The sequence below is a fragment of the Rhodnius prolixus genome, unplaced genomic scaffold, assembly GCF_049639745.1.
Source record: "Rhodnius prolixus isolate KJV_2025 unplaced genomic scaffold, Rpr scaffold_6, whole genome shotgun sequence".
NCBI classification, from domain to species: Eukaryota; Metazoa; Arthropoda; class Insecta; order Hemiptera; family Reduviidae; genus Rhodnius; species Rhodnius prolixus.
Genome location: NW_027411634.1, coordinates 34,375,382 through 34,391,149, shown reverse-complemented (window position 1 = coordinate 34,391,149; position 15,768 = coordinate 34,375,382). Strand labels below are relative to the sequence as shown.

At 33.5% G+C, this 15,768-nt stretch overlaps 1 protein-coding gene across 4 annotated transcripts in view; it reads left to right on the top strand.

Annotated features, from left to right (window-relative positions):
- LOC141460304 (uncharacterized) overlaps nucleotides 1–15,768 on the top strand; it is a 762,362-nt gene that overhangs the window by 425,256 nt on the left and 321,338 nt on the right. For all 4 annotated transcript variants that reach the window (XM_074140196.1, XM_074140195.1, XM_074140193.1 and 1 more), the window contains one exon: nucleotides 3,558–3,968. In XM_074140196.1, coding sequence (XP_073996297.1) covers nucleotides 3,558–3,968 — 411 coding nt within the window. The remainder of the gene's footprint in view (nucleotides 1–3,557; nucleotides 3,969–15,768) is intronic.

Genomic DNA, 15,768 nt, shown 5'->3' with positions numbered 1-15,768 from the left:
TTCCTCCTTGGCCAACAGCTATACGAAAGGATTAGGATAATAAGAGAGTGTTCTGTTTCTGGTATTCCTCCTTGGCCAGCAGCTATACGAAAGGATTAGGATAATAAGAGAGTGTTCTGTTTCTGGTATTCCTCCTTGGCCAGCAGCTATACGAAAGGATTAGGATAATAAGAGAGTGTTCTGTTTCTGATATTCCTACTTGGCTAGCAGCTTCACGAGAGTGATGTCTAGATCGGTGTTTCGTGTCAAGTTTGTGTCGTAGAACGGAGCCCCAGCTTTTGTCGCAGTATTTTAGTTTAAAAAGTCATACTAGTCTTTATGTTTGTCTGTTTAACTGAGCCCCTGAGTCCTAGTCCTTAGGCCCACATCGCTTTGCTACACAGAGTTGTATGTATATTAGTCTTTTTTTTTTTACTTCCGTTGGTAGTTTAGATCTTCGTCCAGTTAGCCAGTAAAGAGGTTTAGCAAGTTTTCTCTTTGCTTGGCTTTTAAGTTTAGTGTGTTGGTTCCAAGTTAATTGCTTATCTATGAAGAGCCCAAGGTAGAGAATCTGGTCTGTTGAAGAAGACAGGAGGATATGAAGCCCTATCTGAGAGTGAACGGTGCTGGCACTTCTATTGGTTCAGTTTAATTGTCCATTTTTCGTCCATGTTCTACGATGTGAAGGTGTGCCTAACAGGATATTTAGCTGTCTCGTACCATCTCCACTTTGCAATCACTGCTTTCCTTCACTACGAAAACGTGTTCCTGTATTTTTTATTGACTTTCAGTACGATTATTGTCTGAATGTTGATTGATTTTGGCTGGAGGCGTGATTTCCACTTTTACAATGCTAATCAGAATAAAATTCCTTGTTCGCAAAACTATGAATGTTAGAATCAAGAGAGTTTTAGAGAGAGAGATACAAATTTAAAAAAACAAACAGCAAACAGTCTGTTAATGATTCATGAGCTATTAAACTCTACAATTTGTTTGCAACAATAGATTAGATAAAGCATTTGAGAGTATAGTACAAAATAAGTAGATAAAGGCCCTAAGATAGTTTACAATGTATATTATCCTAAAGGTAGTGAACACTAGCTTGATCGATCAATTGCTTTCGACCTCGTGAATTATGTATCGACCTGTTACTACATGTCCGTCAATAACAATCAAGCCACCGAATAAATAGACAAACCAGACTTTAGCTGTAGGATATCTATCACCTTTATTGTGTCTATATAATTTTCAATATCTGTTTTAATATACATTTTATATTCCATTTTAATCTAATTTTCTATTTTATTATTACTCTAATACTGTAAGAGAATTTATGCGCTGGATATTTTTTCTTCAATTTTAAATTAAGTCTGGTCAAGTTTGACACCGAAAATATATTATTTGAAGTTAATTTAAAAAAAGGTGGGTAGGTGCGTTTATTGCGGATTTTTTTGAAGTTGGCCCGATTTCCTTTCACGGCAATTCTTTCCCCTTACAAAGATTCGGTCCTTGTCTATCGCTCCCTTCAATCCCATATAGAATCTCTGGAGCCTTCGCTAAAGAAATGGAGAATTAAAACTTCTCTCTAGACTTCTCGACAAACAGACGATTCCAACTTCTCTCCAGACATCTCGACAAACGATTGAAACTTTCATTAAATCACAAACTATTTATCTTCATTATGAATACTCGAAGTTATCTCCACAAGTAATGGAATTTTGAGGCTAAGCCAAAGCTTCCCAATATCTGTAGAATCCAATCTGTTCAATCAAAATCGCTCCGTGATATTGTTTTATCGACATCTCCTTGTTCTCTGTGTCTCTTAAACGACAAGATTCCGCAAAGCCATGTTTCAGAACTTCATTATCCTAACATATTTAAGGCGCTCCAAGAAATAAAAAATCTAACGGTCAGCTGCTGGATTCGAACCCGGCATTTCCACATTGATATACGCTAAGCACTGAGCAAATACCTTCCCTGTCTAGTTGATCTATCTTTAATGCCCATTTCTTTCCTTATTTCTTCATCTCATTGTTTCCCTCAAAATTATCCTATCCACATGGATCTGAAGTCCATTTCTACTCTTCCTATTTGTCCTTTATTGGGCCCGTGGTGATCTAATCTGGACCCCGCAACATTGAGAAGTACTTTTTCAACTTACTTTTCTTGGAGTTTTTTTTGGATAAAGTTGACCCACAAAAACCGGGCGAGAAAAGCTTTGTGACTTCCCACTTCTTCTTCTTCTTCTCCTTCTTATTTTCTGATTTCCTTAATCGCCAACCACAGACGGCTTAAATGTCCTTTCAATGCAACTTCTAGTTCTTCTCCATTCCAATAAGACAAGTTTTTTTTCAAGAAACGTATCTTCAAATCAAAATTCTCCTACCTCTCTACGTAATACTAAACTCCAGTTGCTGTATCCTAGGAAAGTCTCTTTGTGATATTCAGCATATCACATTAACCTTAAGCGACGTAAAAATACCTACTTCCTTTCATATTTCCTGTTCCATTTATCCAAGGCCCTGTTCTGGGAAATATTAAATAAGATGGTATACTGTGCAGATACTTCAAGGCTTTAGTTGCTTCCAGCTGCTTTGACATCTCACTACTCTCGGTGCATGGATCGGGCCAAATAATAGCTATATCTTATTCTCTAAGAACTTTACTCATCTTGAGTAGAGTGTCAATAACAGATATTTCATATCTGTGAAGTTGAACTAGAGGTTTGAAAGGAATGAATATCTTTGCATATTATGTCAGTTCATGCTTTGAATAAACTTTTCTTCTGATTGCCCGAGATACATTATACATGTGTATAAATAATAATAATAAAAAAGGTGCATTTTATGTATGCAGAATTATTCAAAGTTAAAACTTTTATGTAATGTGGCGTACAACATAACATATGTAGCTTTTTAGAGTGAAAATATTTATGGCGTGTTTTTATAAAGTTTTCACTTAATTTTATTTTTGGAATTCAATAAATTTTGTATGTTAACTGCATTAATGTAGGAATGGTGTTTTTAAAACCTGGGAAATCTGGGAAAAACCTTTCATCTCTATCTTTCTCGCTGTTCCTTTTTCTCAATGTTGGGTACGAAGAACCCAACATTGAGTCTAAACTAATCTGATCTATGAATCACATTGAGGTCTTGCAGGAATAAAGAAAAAGGTTCTCGGCCAATAAACCGCTTCCCTGAGCTAACCCTTCTGCTAGGCACATTCCCGGATACATCGCGTGCACAAACACTTAACTCCATGTCAGAGACTGTTTGACTTCTTAGGACTTAACGACCGGCCAGTAATAACATTTAAAGACGTTCTAAAGTAAACATAAAATGTTAGTAAATGGTAGGTTACTGTTTCATGACTGCTGTTTTCTTTATTAGCCCTTTATTAGTAAGGCTATGTTACTTTGTCCAGTTAGTTAGGCTAGTCCATGCCATTAAACGACGATATCTTCATTTTGCTTTTATACATTTACTAGCTTGTCCTCCTTAGCACAACCTACTTTAACTACTTTAGCTTATTGTAGATAACTTGTTCATAATATTGTTTTCTCTTTTTGTGTTCCGCAGGACAGCCACGGAAATACTCCACTACATTTGGCCGTGGCCAGAGACTCAGTACCCTGGGATTGCGTGCTAGAACTGGTTGAATGTGGTTCACAAGTTGCGTTGGCAAATTTACGCGGGGTCACCGCGGCGGATATGGCCCCACCCGGTCTGCTAACCTCGTTACAACATAATATGATAAATAATTCTTGGCCAGAACCCGGGGTGGCTACAGCATCGGCTCCGCCGCCCTCGGGCTTGATACAACAACCACAACAAGGTCGTGGTACACCGGCCAGGATATTGAGGAAATTAAGAAGTAATCGTGGTGAAAGCGGCGAAGAAGGTAGCTGTGCTTCTGGTGGTGATACTAGGGAAGTCTCTTCTACAGGATCGGCCAGGTCTAGCCTTAACAGGAGTCCAGATTTTTCCAAGGTAATATTTATGCGCTTATTCATTTCTTTGCGTTTTCTTAATAATTGTTTTTTCAGGAGTCAGCAGGATTCTAATGAAATCCTGCAGATCAATAAATAAATCATTTTAAGTAGATAGTTTTTTGTTTATTTTCTTATAATGTATGACTCGAAATATGGATCAGTATTCCGCGACATTTTTTCCATCAGCGAGATATCAATTCTATATTTTGTTCCATGTCATTCCAATAAATTTTTACTTAATAACAGATGTTAAATTTTGCAAAAATATTTTGACATATCTTTACACTTAATAGCCAATGTTTTTCGCCATCATGGAATTCAGTTTAGTTTAGTTTAGTTTTTAAAGCTGAGGAGTTGCACTGATGTTTCGGAATGCCCTCAGTTTTGTAAACGCATGGTACTGCTCCACAACAAACTAGATCTCTGGAGCCGTTCATTTATGAGATCACTAATCCAGGTTTTCTAGGTACAGGAAGTGCCTTGGTCACTACATACACCTTGCCATCATACCTCTCCAAGATATAATGAACAAAGACTCCTATAAATTCAAAGAAACTGGATGGATACTTATTCAAATCCATTTTCTTCTTCAGGGAAGCTGTAGGAAATCCAGGGAGCTATTTAACCGGAATAACGCACCCTGATTACGTTGATTGTTTTTATTTTTGCCCATGTTTACAGTAACCACTGTTACTTATTTTAGCAGCAGATGACAACCAGTTTCTACATATTGATTAGTTCATTTAAATATTCGTATATTTATACGAAACATTCTATTCCGTCCTCTTTTTTTCTTTTTAAACAAATATTTTTGCTTACAACTCAATTCGCAATAATTTATCATTAGGCTACAATTTAGACTTATGATCAGTGACTTAAACTTAAGACAGAATTTAAAATGAAGACGTACAGTAAAAATGTAAACTTTGGGTTGAGACTTAGTTATAGGTTAGAATTTAATGAGGTGAGACGATGTGTTTATTAAAGAGCAATAAAGGAGATAGATATGATAATACATAGATTAAATTATACTAAACTGTATGCTATATTATGGGTATAAATTAACCGAGCTTACTAATGTAGTGTGAATTATATGCTATTAATAAGAGCATTATTTTGTGCTAAGAGAAGTGTGTAGGTGGAAAAACGAAGAGTATTATAATGATGATTGAATCAGTGTTTAGAATCATCATTTTCGTGAATGCTTTTTGGAATTTTGAATATAGACTTCAGAGAAGGCCGCTTCTGATCTTGGTAGTTGAGTGTTCTGTTTTCTGGAAGCACATTCTCATAATTTTCGTATGTTCAAAATATAAGCTGAGATTTTAAAACTATATGCTATCTTGTAAAGGAAATAACTCCAGAATCTTTCTAAGAATCTAATAGCCTGCGGTAGTAGCAAACTTGAGCATCATTAGTTACACTGTGATAAAAGCGATATTTTGCCTAATGGTGGAGCTTCGATTTAACGATAGAAAATGTTTTCTGACTTGATTAAGTCCTATTTTAGTTCTTGATGAAATTTTATACCTGAAAACCATCGTAGCACGCATGTTTATGGTATCTCTGACCGATTTAGGACTTTCATTCATAAGCAGAGGTAGATTAATCAGATTGATGTAAAGATTTCGACTTCAGTTACGTTACCAACTCGTACTACACTTGCTGACTTAATTTTGGACATGCTTTATGCTATGGATCAAATCAACGATAACATCAAGGCATTTAGTTTTGTTATTCGTTCGAGACATCGTTAAATTTCCATTTTTAGGCGGAGCAGAATCTATTTCCCTTTCTGAAAACTATAATCTTTTTTTGAGCTATAATTACATTTAAATGCTAAATTAAAAGAATTTTGAAGCTCCTCATCTAATGTTTCCTAACTCATACGTGATTATTATAAATATAGTACGAGGTCTGTAAATTAAGTAATGAGACTGATTTTTTAAAAAAAATTTATTCAAAAAGAATTACAATTCTATATTGTCACCTTCAAAATAACTTCCTTCTGAAGCCGCACAGCGCTGGAGACGTTTCTTCCACTCCTCATAGCAGTGCTCGAACTCCGATACTGGAATAGCCTTCAGCTGGTCGGTTACAGCCGTTTGAATGTTTTCGACAGACCCAAAATGAGTTCCCTTGAGGTGATTTTTCAACTTCGGGAAGAGAAAAAAGTCACAAGGACTCAAGTCAGGCGAATAAGGAGGCTGAGGAGTCACAGGAATGTTTTTACTGGCCAAAAACTCTGGTTTATTGAAATTGCTATGTGACAAGGAGCATTATCGTGATGCAACACCCACTTGTTCTTGATGTTTGGTCTCACACGAATGACCCTTTTTTCGAAGTTTTTCAAGAACTTCTTGGTAAAAGTGTTGATTGACCGTTTGACCTTGAGGTAGAAACTCTCCTTTGTGACGATTCCGTGGATATCGAAAAAAACAAATCAGCATGCATTTGATCTTCGACTTCGCCATCCTTGCTTTTTTGGGCCTTGGAGAGGAAACGTGCGCTTGATTTCTGGGTCGTACTCAAACACCCAAGATTCATCACCAGAAAATGGGGATCATTTTCAATTGAATCCAAAAAGTCAAGGCACTTTTCCTTCCTGATGTTCGACAGTCGAAAACATTCAAACGGCTGTAACCGACCAGCTGAAGGCTATTCCAGTATCGGAGTTCGAGCACTGCTATGAGGAGTGGAAGAAACGTCTCCAGCGCTGTGTGGCTTCAGAAGGAAGTTATTTTGAAGGTGACAATATAAAATTGTAATTCTTTTTGAATAAAAAAAATTTAAAAAATCAGTCTCATTACTTAATTTACAGACCTCGTATACCTGTTCAAGAAAAATGCCAAGTTTTAAAGAATTTCTTATTCAGATTTGGTAATTCTCGCAGTATTACTTTCTCACCAACTTTTTCACAATAGCACTTTCAATTGTAATTAGCTAAATAAAATATATTTAAAAAAATGTATGCATAAAATCAAATGCTTTTTGACACTATAAAGAGACCCCTGCAAAAGTGTTTACAAAAATATAATCTGAAGCTACTAAATAATTGATTAGAGCTTCATCTTCACTTTTCCCAGCTTCTAAACGCGCGGAGATCTCGGAGTTGAGCCTTGAGAGATATATTGAACCGGTTTTACCACTGAAACTCGCAGAGTTATTAAATCAAGTTAGGCCAAACTTCGATGGAATGCCGTGTTTACAGAACTTAGAAACTTAATAGTCACTAGAAACGCCGAGTAAATTAGCTAATATCATTTACAGCAGCAGCTAATTTTGCTGTTGGATTAATAAATATTCTACAGCTTGAAAAAAAATTAGCCTTAATTTCATTAATGCAATGTAATTTGTTGCGACAGACTTAAATAAAATATTTTCCTTTTTTACACTTATTACCTAAATTAAGTTTTCTTTCAAAAATGAGATGTGAAATATAATATAAATAAAAATTAAGATTTAAAAATGTATGTAGCTCAATTGAACTGTTCATTTTCTTTTTGTAAGTTTTTCTACATTTGGTTGTAGGTCTTGAAAACTGGTATTTCATTATTTGCCTTGAAAGTCGTTTATTTTATCCAACAAAGAGCGCATGATTTTCTAGTTGTTGACCTATTTTGGATTTTTCGCCAATCATTAGAGGTTGGTTGATTGATCAGTTTTGTGAAGAGGATTTGATTTCCACTCAAGTGTTGTCCCCACAATGTGAATCAGCAATTGTATTGTATGAAAGGCTCATAAATGCGAATAAAATTCTGTGTGTACCAAAATAATTGAACAACCACTGATGACTTGGGGAAAATCCATATCGTACTGTGATGGATAAAATCAACAATACGTTTAACTGTTCAGAACGTTTTCCTCTTATGTTTCAACAATAAATCTCTTTGACAAAAATTTAAAGTTTAAACGTTCAAGTATAAAGGTTCATTAAACTACGAAAGGTGCACAAACTTATAGTCGATTAAAAGAATACATTAAAAAGATTTAGAAATCAATTTAAAAAAAAATAAACTTGGAAAAACAGAGAATGCTAATTTTAATTTATTAATTTTATTTTGGTAGATTATGAATGAAAATTAATGAAAAAAAAAGTTGGGCCAGCTGATAAAATAACCTCAATTTATCAGCTGATCGGCCTGGCCAGTTACCAGCGGCCATCTTTAACTCGTTAGTTGTGTTTCTTTATTAATGTGCCTTTTTAAGTGAATATTAGTGCTTGTTAAAGTGAAGTTATATTTTATAAATTGTGTTTAAGTTATACTTAGTGCGTGATATACAGTGTGTGAATAGTGTTGTGAATTATTTTAAATTGTGTCAAGTGCTATTGGACTGGTGATCTCCTGAGATGCTGAGTAAATTTTATTTTATTTAAACAAGGTAAGACATTATTATAAAATACTTATTTTAAATTTCTATTATTCCTGCACGAAAATAGCATGTTCTTTTTATAACTTTCTTATTTATATCTTTTTAATTTATTCTTTAATCTATTCTCTTCGACTACAAGTTCAAAATTAGTATTCATTGTTTCCCCATATTGTTTTATGAAATTATTTTCTAAACCTGTTTTATTTATTCTTTGTAATTTTTAATCGACCAAAAGTTCAAAATTAGTATTCATTGTTTCCCCATATTGTTTTATGAAATTATTTTCTAAACCTGTTTTATTTATTCTTTGTAATTTTTAATCGACTAAAAGTTCGAAATTAACATTCTTTGTCAACCAATATGGTGTTTTGGAATCGATTTCCAACCCTTTTTTGATGTATTCTTTAATCGACTGCAAGTTTAAAATTAGAATTCTTTGTTTCCCCACCTCGTTTTTCGGAACGATTTCTTGTATTTATTCTTTATTTTTATATATTGAAATGCCTTTTGTATTCTGAATTTTTGAATAAAAGTTATTATTATTTGTTCTTTATTTTTTTTAATCGACTATAAGTTCGAAATTAGCATTCTTTGTCAACCAATATGGTGTTTTGGAATCGATTTCCAACCCCTTTTTTGATGTATTCTTTAATCGACTGCAAGTTTAAAATTAGAATTCTTTGTTTCCCCACCTCGTTTTTCGGAACGATTTCTTGTATTTATTCTTTATTTTTATATATTGAAATGCCTTTTGTATTCTGAATTTTTGAATAAAAGTTATTATTATTATTTGTTCTTTATTTTTTTTAATCGACTATAAGTTCGAAATTAGCATTCTTTGTCAACCAATATGGTGTTTTGGAATCGATTTCCAACCCCTTTTTTGATGTATTCTTTAATCGACTGCAAGTTTAAAATTAGAATTCTTTGTTTCCCCACCTCGTTTTTCGGAACGATTTCTTTTATTTATTCTTTATTTTTATATATTGAAATGCCTTTTGTATTCTGAATTTTTGAATAAAAGTTATTATTATTATTTGTTCTTTATTTTTTTTAATCGACTATAAGTTCGAAATTAGCATTCTTTGTCAACCAATATGGTGTTTTGGAATCGATTTCCAACCCCTTTTTTGATGTATTCTTTAATCGACTGCAAGTTTAAAATTAGAATTCTTTGTTTCCCCACCTCGTTTTTCGGAACGATTTCTTTTATTTATTCTTTATTTTTATATATTGAAATGCCTTTTGTATTCTGAATTTTTGAATAAAAGTTATTATTATTATTTGTTCTTTATTTTTTTTAATCGACTATAAGTTCGAAATTAGCATTCTTTGTTTTCCCAAGTGATTTTTTAACTTTTTTTGATGCAAAAAAGTTATAAGTAACAAGTCTAGAAGTCTTATCAAGTGCATCACCTTTAAATCAAATTGGTGAGATGGTACTTTTTAAGCCAATCAGCGGGCAAATTTATCCAACCGTAATTATTTAAATTAATACATAAATATCCAATTCTCGAGTTACAAATGATTGTCGACAAGAGCACTTAATGTCAGTTAGATTACTTTAACGTTTTTAATTTTTCTTACTTTGTCTCTTCCTATTTTGAAGTATTAAAATCATGCAGATTTTCGATATGCCGGAAATAATCAATTTCTAAGGCTCTTGTATATGACGGAAGTAGTTGGTACTGTGTAAACGTCTTTTTTAAAATACAAATGCTGAAATAAAATTAAAGAATCCTAGTAGGTATTTAAGGGATATTTAAAGATATTGTGCGTAGGTAATGTTTTAGACTACTAAAATGGAAGTTGTGAGAACGTAAGCAGGAAATACTGAATCATACTTAGTTCATTTGAACTAGGAAATAATTGTTAAATTAAATATTGTTGAATATGTGATTCTAATCGTTTAACAAATAATGCGTAGATAAATGAAATATTAAATAGAACACTTTTAATAGCAGAGAAAATGCTACACGCTGGTTATATTCATGCTTTGTGAGGTTTCCTCAGACTTTAAAGAGTGTATCAGAGTTATAGTTAGTTTGGTCTTCCATATTGTTCTGGTGAATGGAGTTCTGATTGTACATTTCTACTCTTTCTAAGATGACCGTAAGTCTTCCTTTTTTCTGAATGTAACAGAGTTCGTGTTGTTGATACTGTCCAGCTGATGACTGAATTAGGAGGTTTGCGTAAGTTGTGTTTGTACGAGCGGATGTGTTCTATGTATCTGTCTTGGATTTTTCTCCCGCTCTGGTCAGTATAGGTACTATCATAGTCTGGAATAACTAGTCAATACCGCTGTTGTCATAAGGGTTGTTAGTTTCGATTTGTGCACTGTTTCCCAGTTTGTTGTTGTTCCTAAGCGCGGTTTTGAGGCCTAGTTTCTTGGTAAGGTTAGATAGTTTGTATGTCTCGTTTCCGTTGTAAGTAAAAGTGGCGAATATGTAGGGTAGGTCATTGTTTTGGTCTTCGTTTGGTCAATGTTTGTTTGTACTGAGTAACTTATTAATAATGTTGGTGGTATAACTGCTATTTGTGGCTACTGGGCGAATGATGTTGAGTTCTCTCTCATAGTTGGTCCATTACAAGAGGTTTAGTGTTCAATCTGTCAGGTGTCTGAGAGCGACTAGTTTATGTTGAATAGATTGGTAGGAACTGTTATGGATAATAGTGTCAGTGGACGTGGGCTTCCTGAATATTCCGAATTCCAAGATGCTGTCTCCTCTAGTTAGTGTGATATCCAGGAAGTTAAGAGGTTTCTCGTTCTCATGTTCATGTGTGAAATTTATGTTAGAGCGATGTCTGGTTAGTTAAGTAAATAATTTACACATGTCTACATCTAGTTTGAGAAAGAGTAGTAAGTAGTCTACATTAAATGGTCTACAAAACGTGCATCAAATTCTTGTGCACCGAATTCTTTCTTCAATTGTGGAACACATACGTTCATGTTGCATAATATTTCAGACAATATTGTCGATGGGGAGTGTCCTATTCCTAATTTGACATTAGGAAGGTAGAAGTTATGGTTAAATCTAAAGAAATTTAAATATAGTTTCGGTTTGAGTTACAGATATTAGTTGGTCAATATACTATAGGTTCTTTCTGTCTTTTACATTCTTTTTTATAATAATTTAAAGATTCTTTGACAGGGTAGAAGAGTAAAGGTTTGTAATGTCAAGGGATGTGAGATGTGATGAGAGTATTAGTTCTGGGTCTTCCAATAAGTGGATAATGTGTTGTGTATTTTTTATATTGTAAACTCCGGGAACTGTTCTCAGGTTAGGTGCTCTGGGATTCCTGGATACGTATTTGAGTACTTTTTTGATTTGCTGTTGCACTCATGTTGATGAGTCGTTCTTAAGTTGGGTTTGTCCGCTTTTTTTTTGATGAATTCGTTTTGTTACTATAGACTGAGTGTGTTAGAATTATCGCGAAGTTGCCTTCATCCGCTTGAGTTAAACCTGTGAGTTTAATACCTCCTATTACAGTCAATCGTAAGTTAAATGGTCTGCTACACTATACTGAGCATATATCTTGAAGATGAAAATGGCCAGCATAAAGGGTCTTTGACGTCTAACAAATTCTAAACAATATTAATGAAAATTTAATACAGTAAAGTTACTTAAATGGTATCAATTGTTATAAAATTTGAATAAAACACATCAGCTTTATAGAACGTTTCTAATAGACTGAAATTACGAGCTGAAGTATGAATGAAATGTTGGGTACTTTCTGATTCGTGTACTTTTAAACGAATACTCTTGTAAACGAGGATTTGCCCAATATTGTAAAGAAAATTTGGGAATTTTATCTTTTATAGAAAAAGAAAAAAAAATGGTCGAATTTGGGTATTTTTTGAAAGTTAGGCTTTTTTCGTGCAGTTTTTGACGATCAACTCTTATAAAACTGCCCTACCGGAAGTCATTTTCCCCTAAAGACTTCTTTTTGTTCCAAGTATAGTTTTATACGGCGATTTATGGTTAAAACCATAAACAAACTGGCTGATTGACACAATTACTACAAGAGGAAACATTCAGCAAAGCGTGGATATTAATGTTCAATCGGTCACAGTAAATGCCCATACAGTTATGGGTTTTTTTGATCTTAAAGAGTATTTTGTGTCACAAAACAACTTCAAACGAACCGCCCACCATTTTCATAACTGAGCTAAATATTAGTTTAAAACAAACAAATGATGATTTCTGTTTTTCTCTCTCTCTCTCCTCTTTCTGTTTGTGATCAATCAAGTAAATTGATAAAATCAATTCACTTTGTCAAATTTTATGAACAAATGTATAGTATGTACACAAATCAGTGTACATATTAGGCAAAATATTTGCCTAATTTCATGAACTCTGTTTGCTAGTGTAAACGAACAAAATTATCTTCGTAAATATTTCTCTTGTCTTATTCTACTTCACTTATAAGAAGAGATGTACAATCGTTTAGGTTTTATGAACTATATTCTCCTCGGAAATATTGAAACGCACTGAACATGAAAAGAGTGATTTACTAACAATCACTCTTACGTAAATTAAATTCGCTTATTATTTGCTATTTATTCATCTTCTTTCTTGGACATTCTATAAGAAAATGTAAACAATCGTTTTCCCTCGGCCATCTTGTGCCCGAAATCTCAGTCAAATATTATATAAGATTAATTAAATTAATTCATTGATCATTGAAAAAATACAGTTGAAAATTTTAACTCTACTCATCGAGAACGAATTTTTTAGACATTGAATTAAAAATTTCATTGTTTATTAGAAACGATTTGAGGCTCGGTATTGAGCAAATTTATAGGAAATTTAATGCTCTTTCGTTTGGAATAAACAGATGTTATGACCGTTTTTATGTTGAAAAACGCGAATATCAACGGAAAAGTTGAAAAAAATGCAAATATCTTGGACACTATTGAGAATCGGGCCAAAGTGAAGAGAATATTTTTTGTTGCATTTGAGCTGCTGAATCACCTCCCGAAGTTTCAATTAGAATAAGCTTCTTTTCTTTTTTTTGTAGTCTAATCAGATTAATCTAATTTTCAATGAATACAATGTAGACTCTGATATGAATGACTTACTCTGACACTGAAGCGTTTCTCAATCGAATACTGGTTTTTTGAACCACTTTACTCCACGATTTAGCCACTTTACTCCTCGATTTAGCCACTTTACTCCAACATTTAACCACTTTACTCCTGCCACTAACTTTTTTTTAAACCAAATTATTATTTCTCAATTATTTTTTAGCCAAATTCAGCTTTTTTTTAAAACTTTTCAATTTTATAGCCCGTTGTAGCTCGCATGTTTATGGTATCCGTGATTGATTTAGCCCTTTTATCCATCATTAGTTTGCGACCACATTTCTTTTGCTTTACATTGATTAGAATTTTATTAGGAACCATTTTTAATATTCGTCCATTGAATAGAATGCTAAACATGTCCAAACTTTTGAACAGCCTCAGATCAGAAAAATTGGTCTACCCCCTTTTTTTCTTGATCTCAATTTACCCCCAAATAAAAAAAACCCACACACAGCTAATTTACCGTTTATAACTAATTATAAATGCTATTTATATTGAATATGGCTTACCTGTTATTATTATTTCAAGTCCAAAAGTTTGTCTTTGTGCTCTCCTATTTTAGCTAGTAGATTGCAACAGTGTACTAATTGTAGTCTGAATACTTGAAGCATGAACGTTATCAAGTAACACTGAACTTCTACTTTGCTAACTAAGCCAGCAACACCAGGATTTCAACATCATTAACGATCAACACTGTAGTTAACTTCCATTTTATTGTCATAGTTATAACAATAATAGAGAGGTGAGGTGGGTGCTGCGAATTGAATACCCCATTTTGGAAAATGATGGTTCAATTGGGAACCCCCTCCCAAGTTTGTAACTCAGGTTTTGGGGGGCCGCAAAAAAAAATTATAGTTTCCCAAAAGCCTCCACCATTTAAACTATTTAAAGTTTTGTAACTTTGTTGGAGCACAATGGTTTTGGTCTTTATAATTAATTATAAATAATGGCTGTAAAATTATCGGTTACCAAGGAGTCTGTCTCATGTTTCTGATTCTGTAGTTGTTGTTGATGACAGTTTAGTTGATTGTTGTTGTTCATTCTCTGCTATTGTGGCGATTATTTATTACGTATATTTCCTTTAAAATGATCTTTATTTATTATATTTTTATAGAATACGTACTTCAAGAGCATTTTTCTTTTGTTTACTGAGGAAATCATTGCAATTGTGCCAACTTTACTATAGCGAACAACGCCCCGGAAATATCAGTTTTGTAGTTCTTGAATCTTAAAAAAATAATTTTTTTTTTAATAAAATTGATTTGTTTGTACGTTCTAATCATATTTGCGCGTGTACGACCAGGATAATCGACAAATCAAAAAGGAGGCCATATTTTTTGTATTTCCTAGCCTGACATTTACCTTTCAAAAAGTTAAAGAACAATATTTTTCAATCAGAAGTGCCACTTTTCAGAAAAAATTTTTACACTTTTTGCACAGGGTGTTCATTTTAAGACGGCTCAAATGCATTTCATGCTTAAACGGTTGATCTGAGGAAAAAAAATGGTAGTGGAAAAATTTGTTGCCCGTCATCTCTAGTTTCAGAATCTGTGACTTGATTTTAGATTCCTGCCCGCATACACGGCTGACGCGCGACCAAAAGTGAGGGATCGCAGTTGACCCCCATTTTCATATACACAGTTTTAAAGAGTATAAAAAGTTATGAAAGAAACCGGAAATCGCAATTCGATATCTTCAAAATTAAAGGTGCTAGGCCATTTCAAAATCTTGTATTTATTAATCATATTTCAATTTTTTAACTTGTTATCAAAGAGAAAGAAGAGCACGCGATAGGCCATTTTTATGTATTTTTTTATCCCCTTTCTACTAAAAATATTGCCAAGGCAGTAAAGCTAGTATTTTTCTTAATATCGGGAAATAAGTCGTTTTCCGAGTGATTTTTCTAAGAAAAATCAAATGTTAAGAGCTTTAGATGTTCTCAAGCATACACAAAATGGCTAAAAATTAATTTTACATCTGTTACAAACAAGAAGGTTTAATAATTAATAGGTAATTTTGGGAGAGTTGCGTTTAATTACCCAAAAAAAAATTGGAAACCTCCTGCCACATATTTAAGTGACCAATTTCTTTCATGTAAAGGATCAAACTTATTCCCTAATTTATCAAATAATGCACTTTACTCAACTTGTGAAGCATGTACTCTGCCTTCAAAGTGGGCCTTCTCAGATGCAGAGAGCAGTTGATAACCTCCTGGCTAACCTGGCTTGCGAGCTACACGTCTTCGTACACGGAGTTTTAGACAGACATTTATGAATAATAAATGTAGCAGTGTTACCAATCGTAGATTATACAGGAAAGGCTGTTCTGAAGAGGGTTT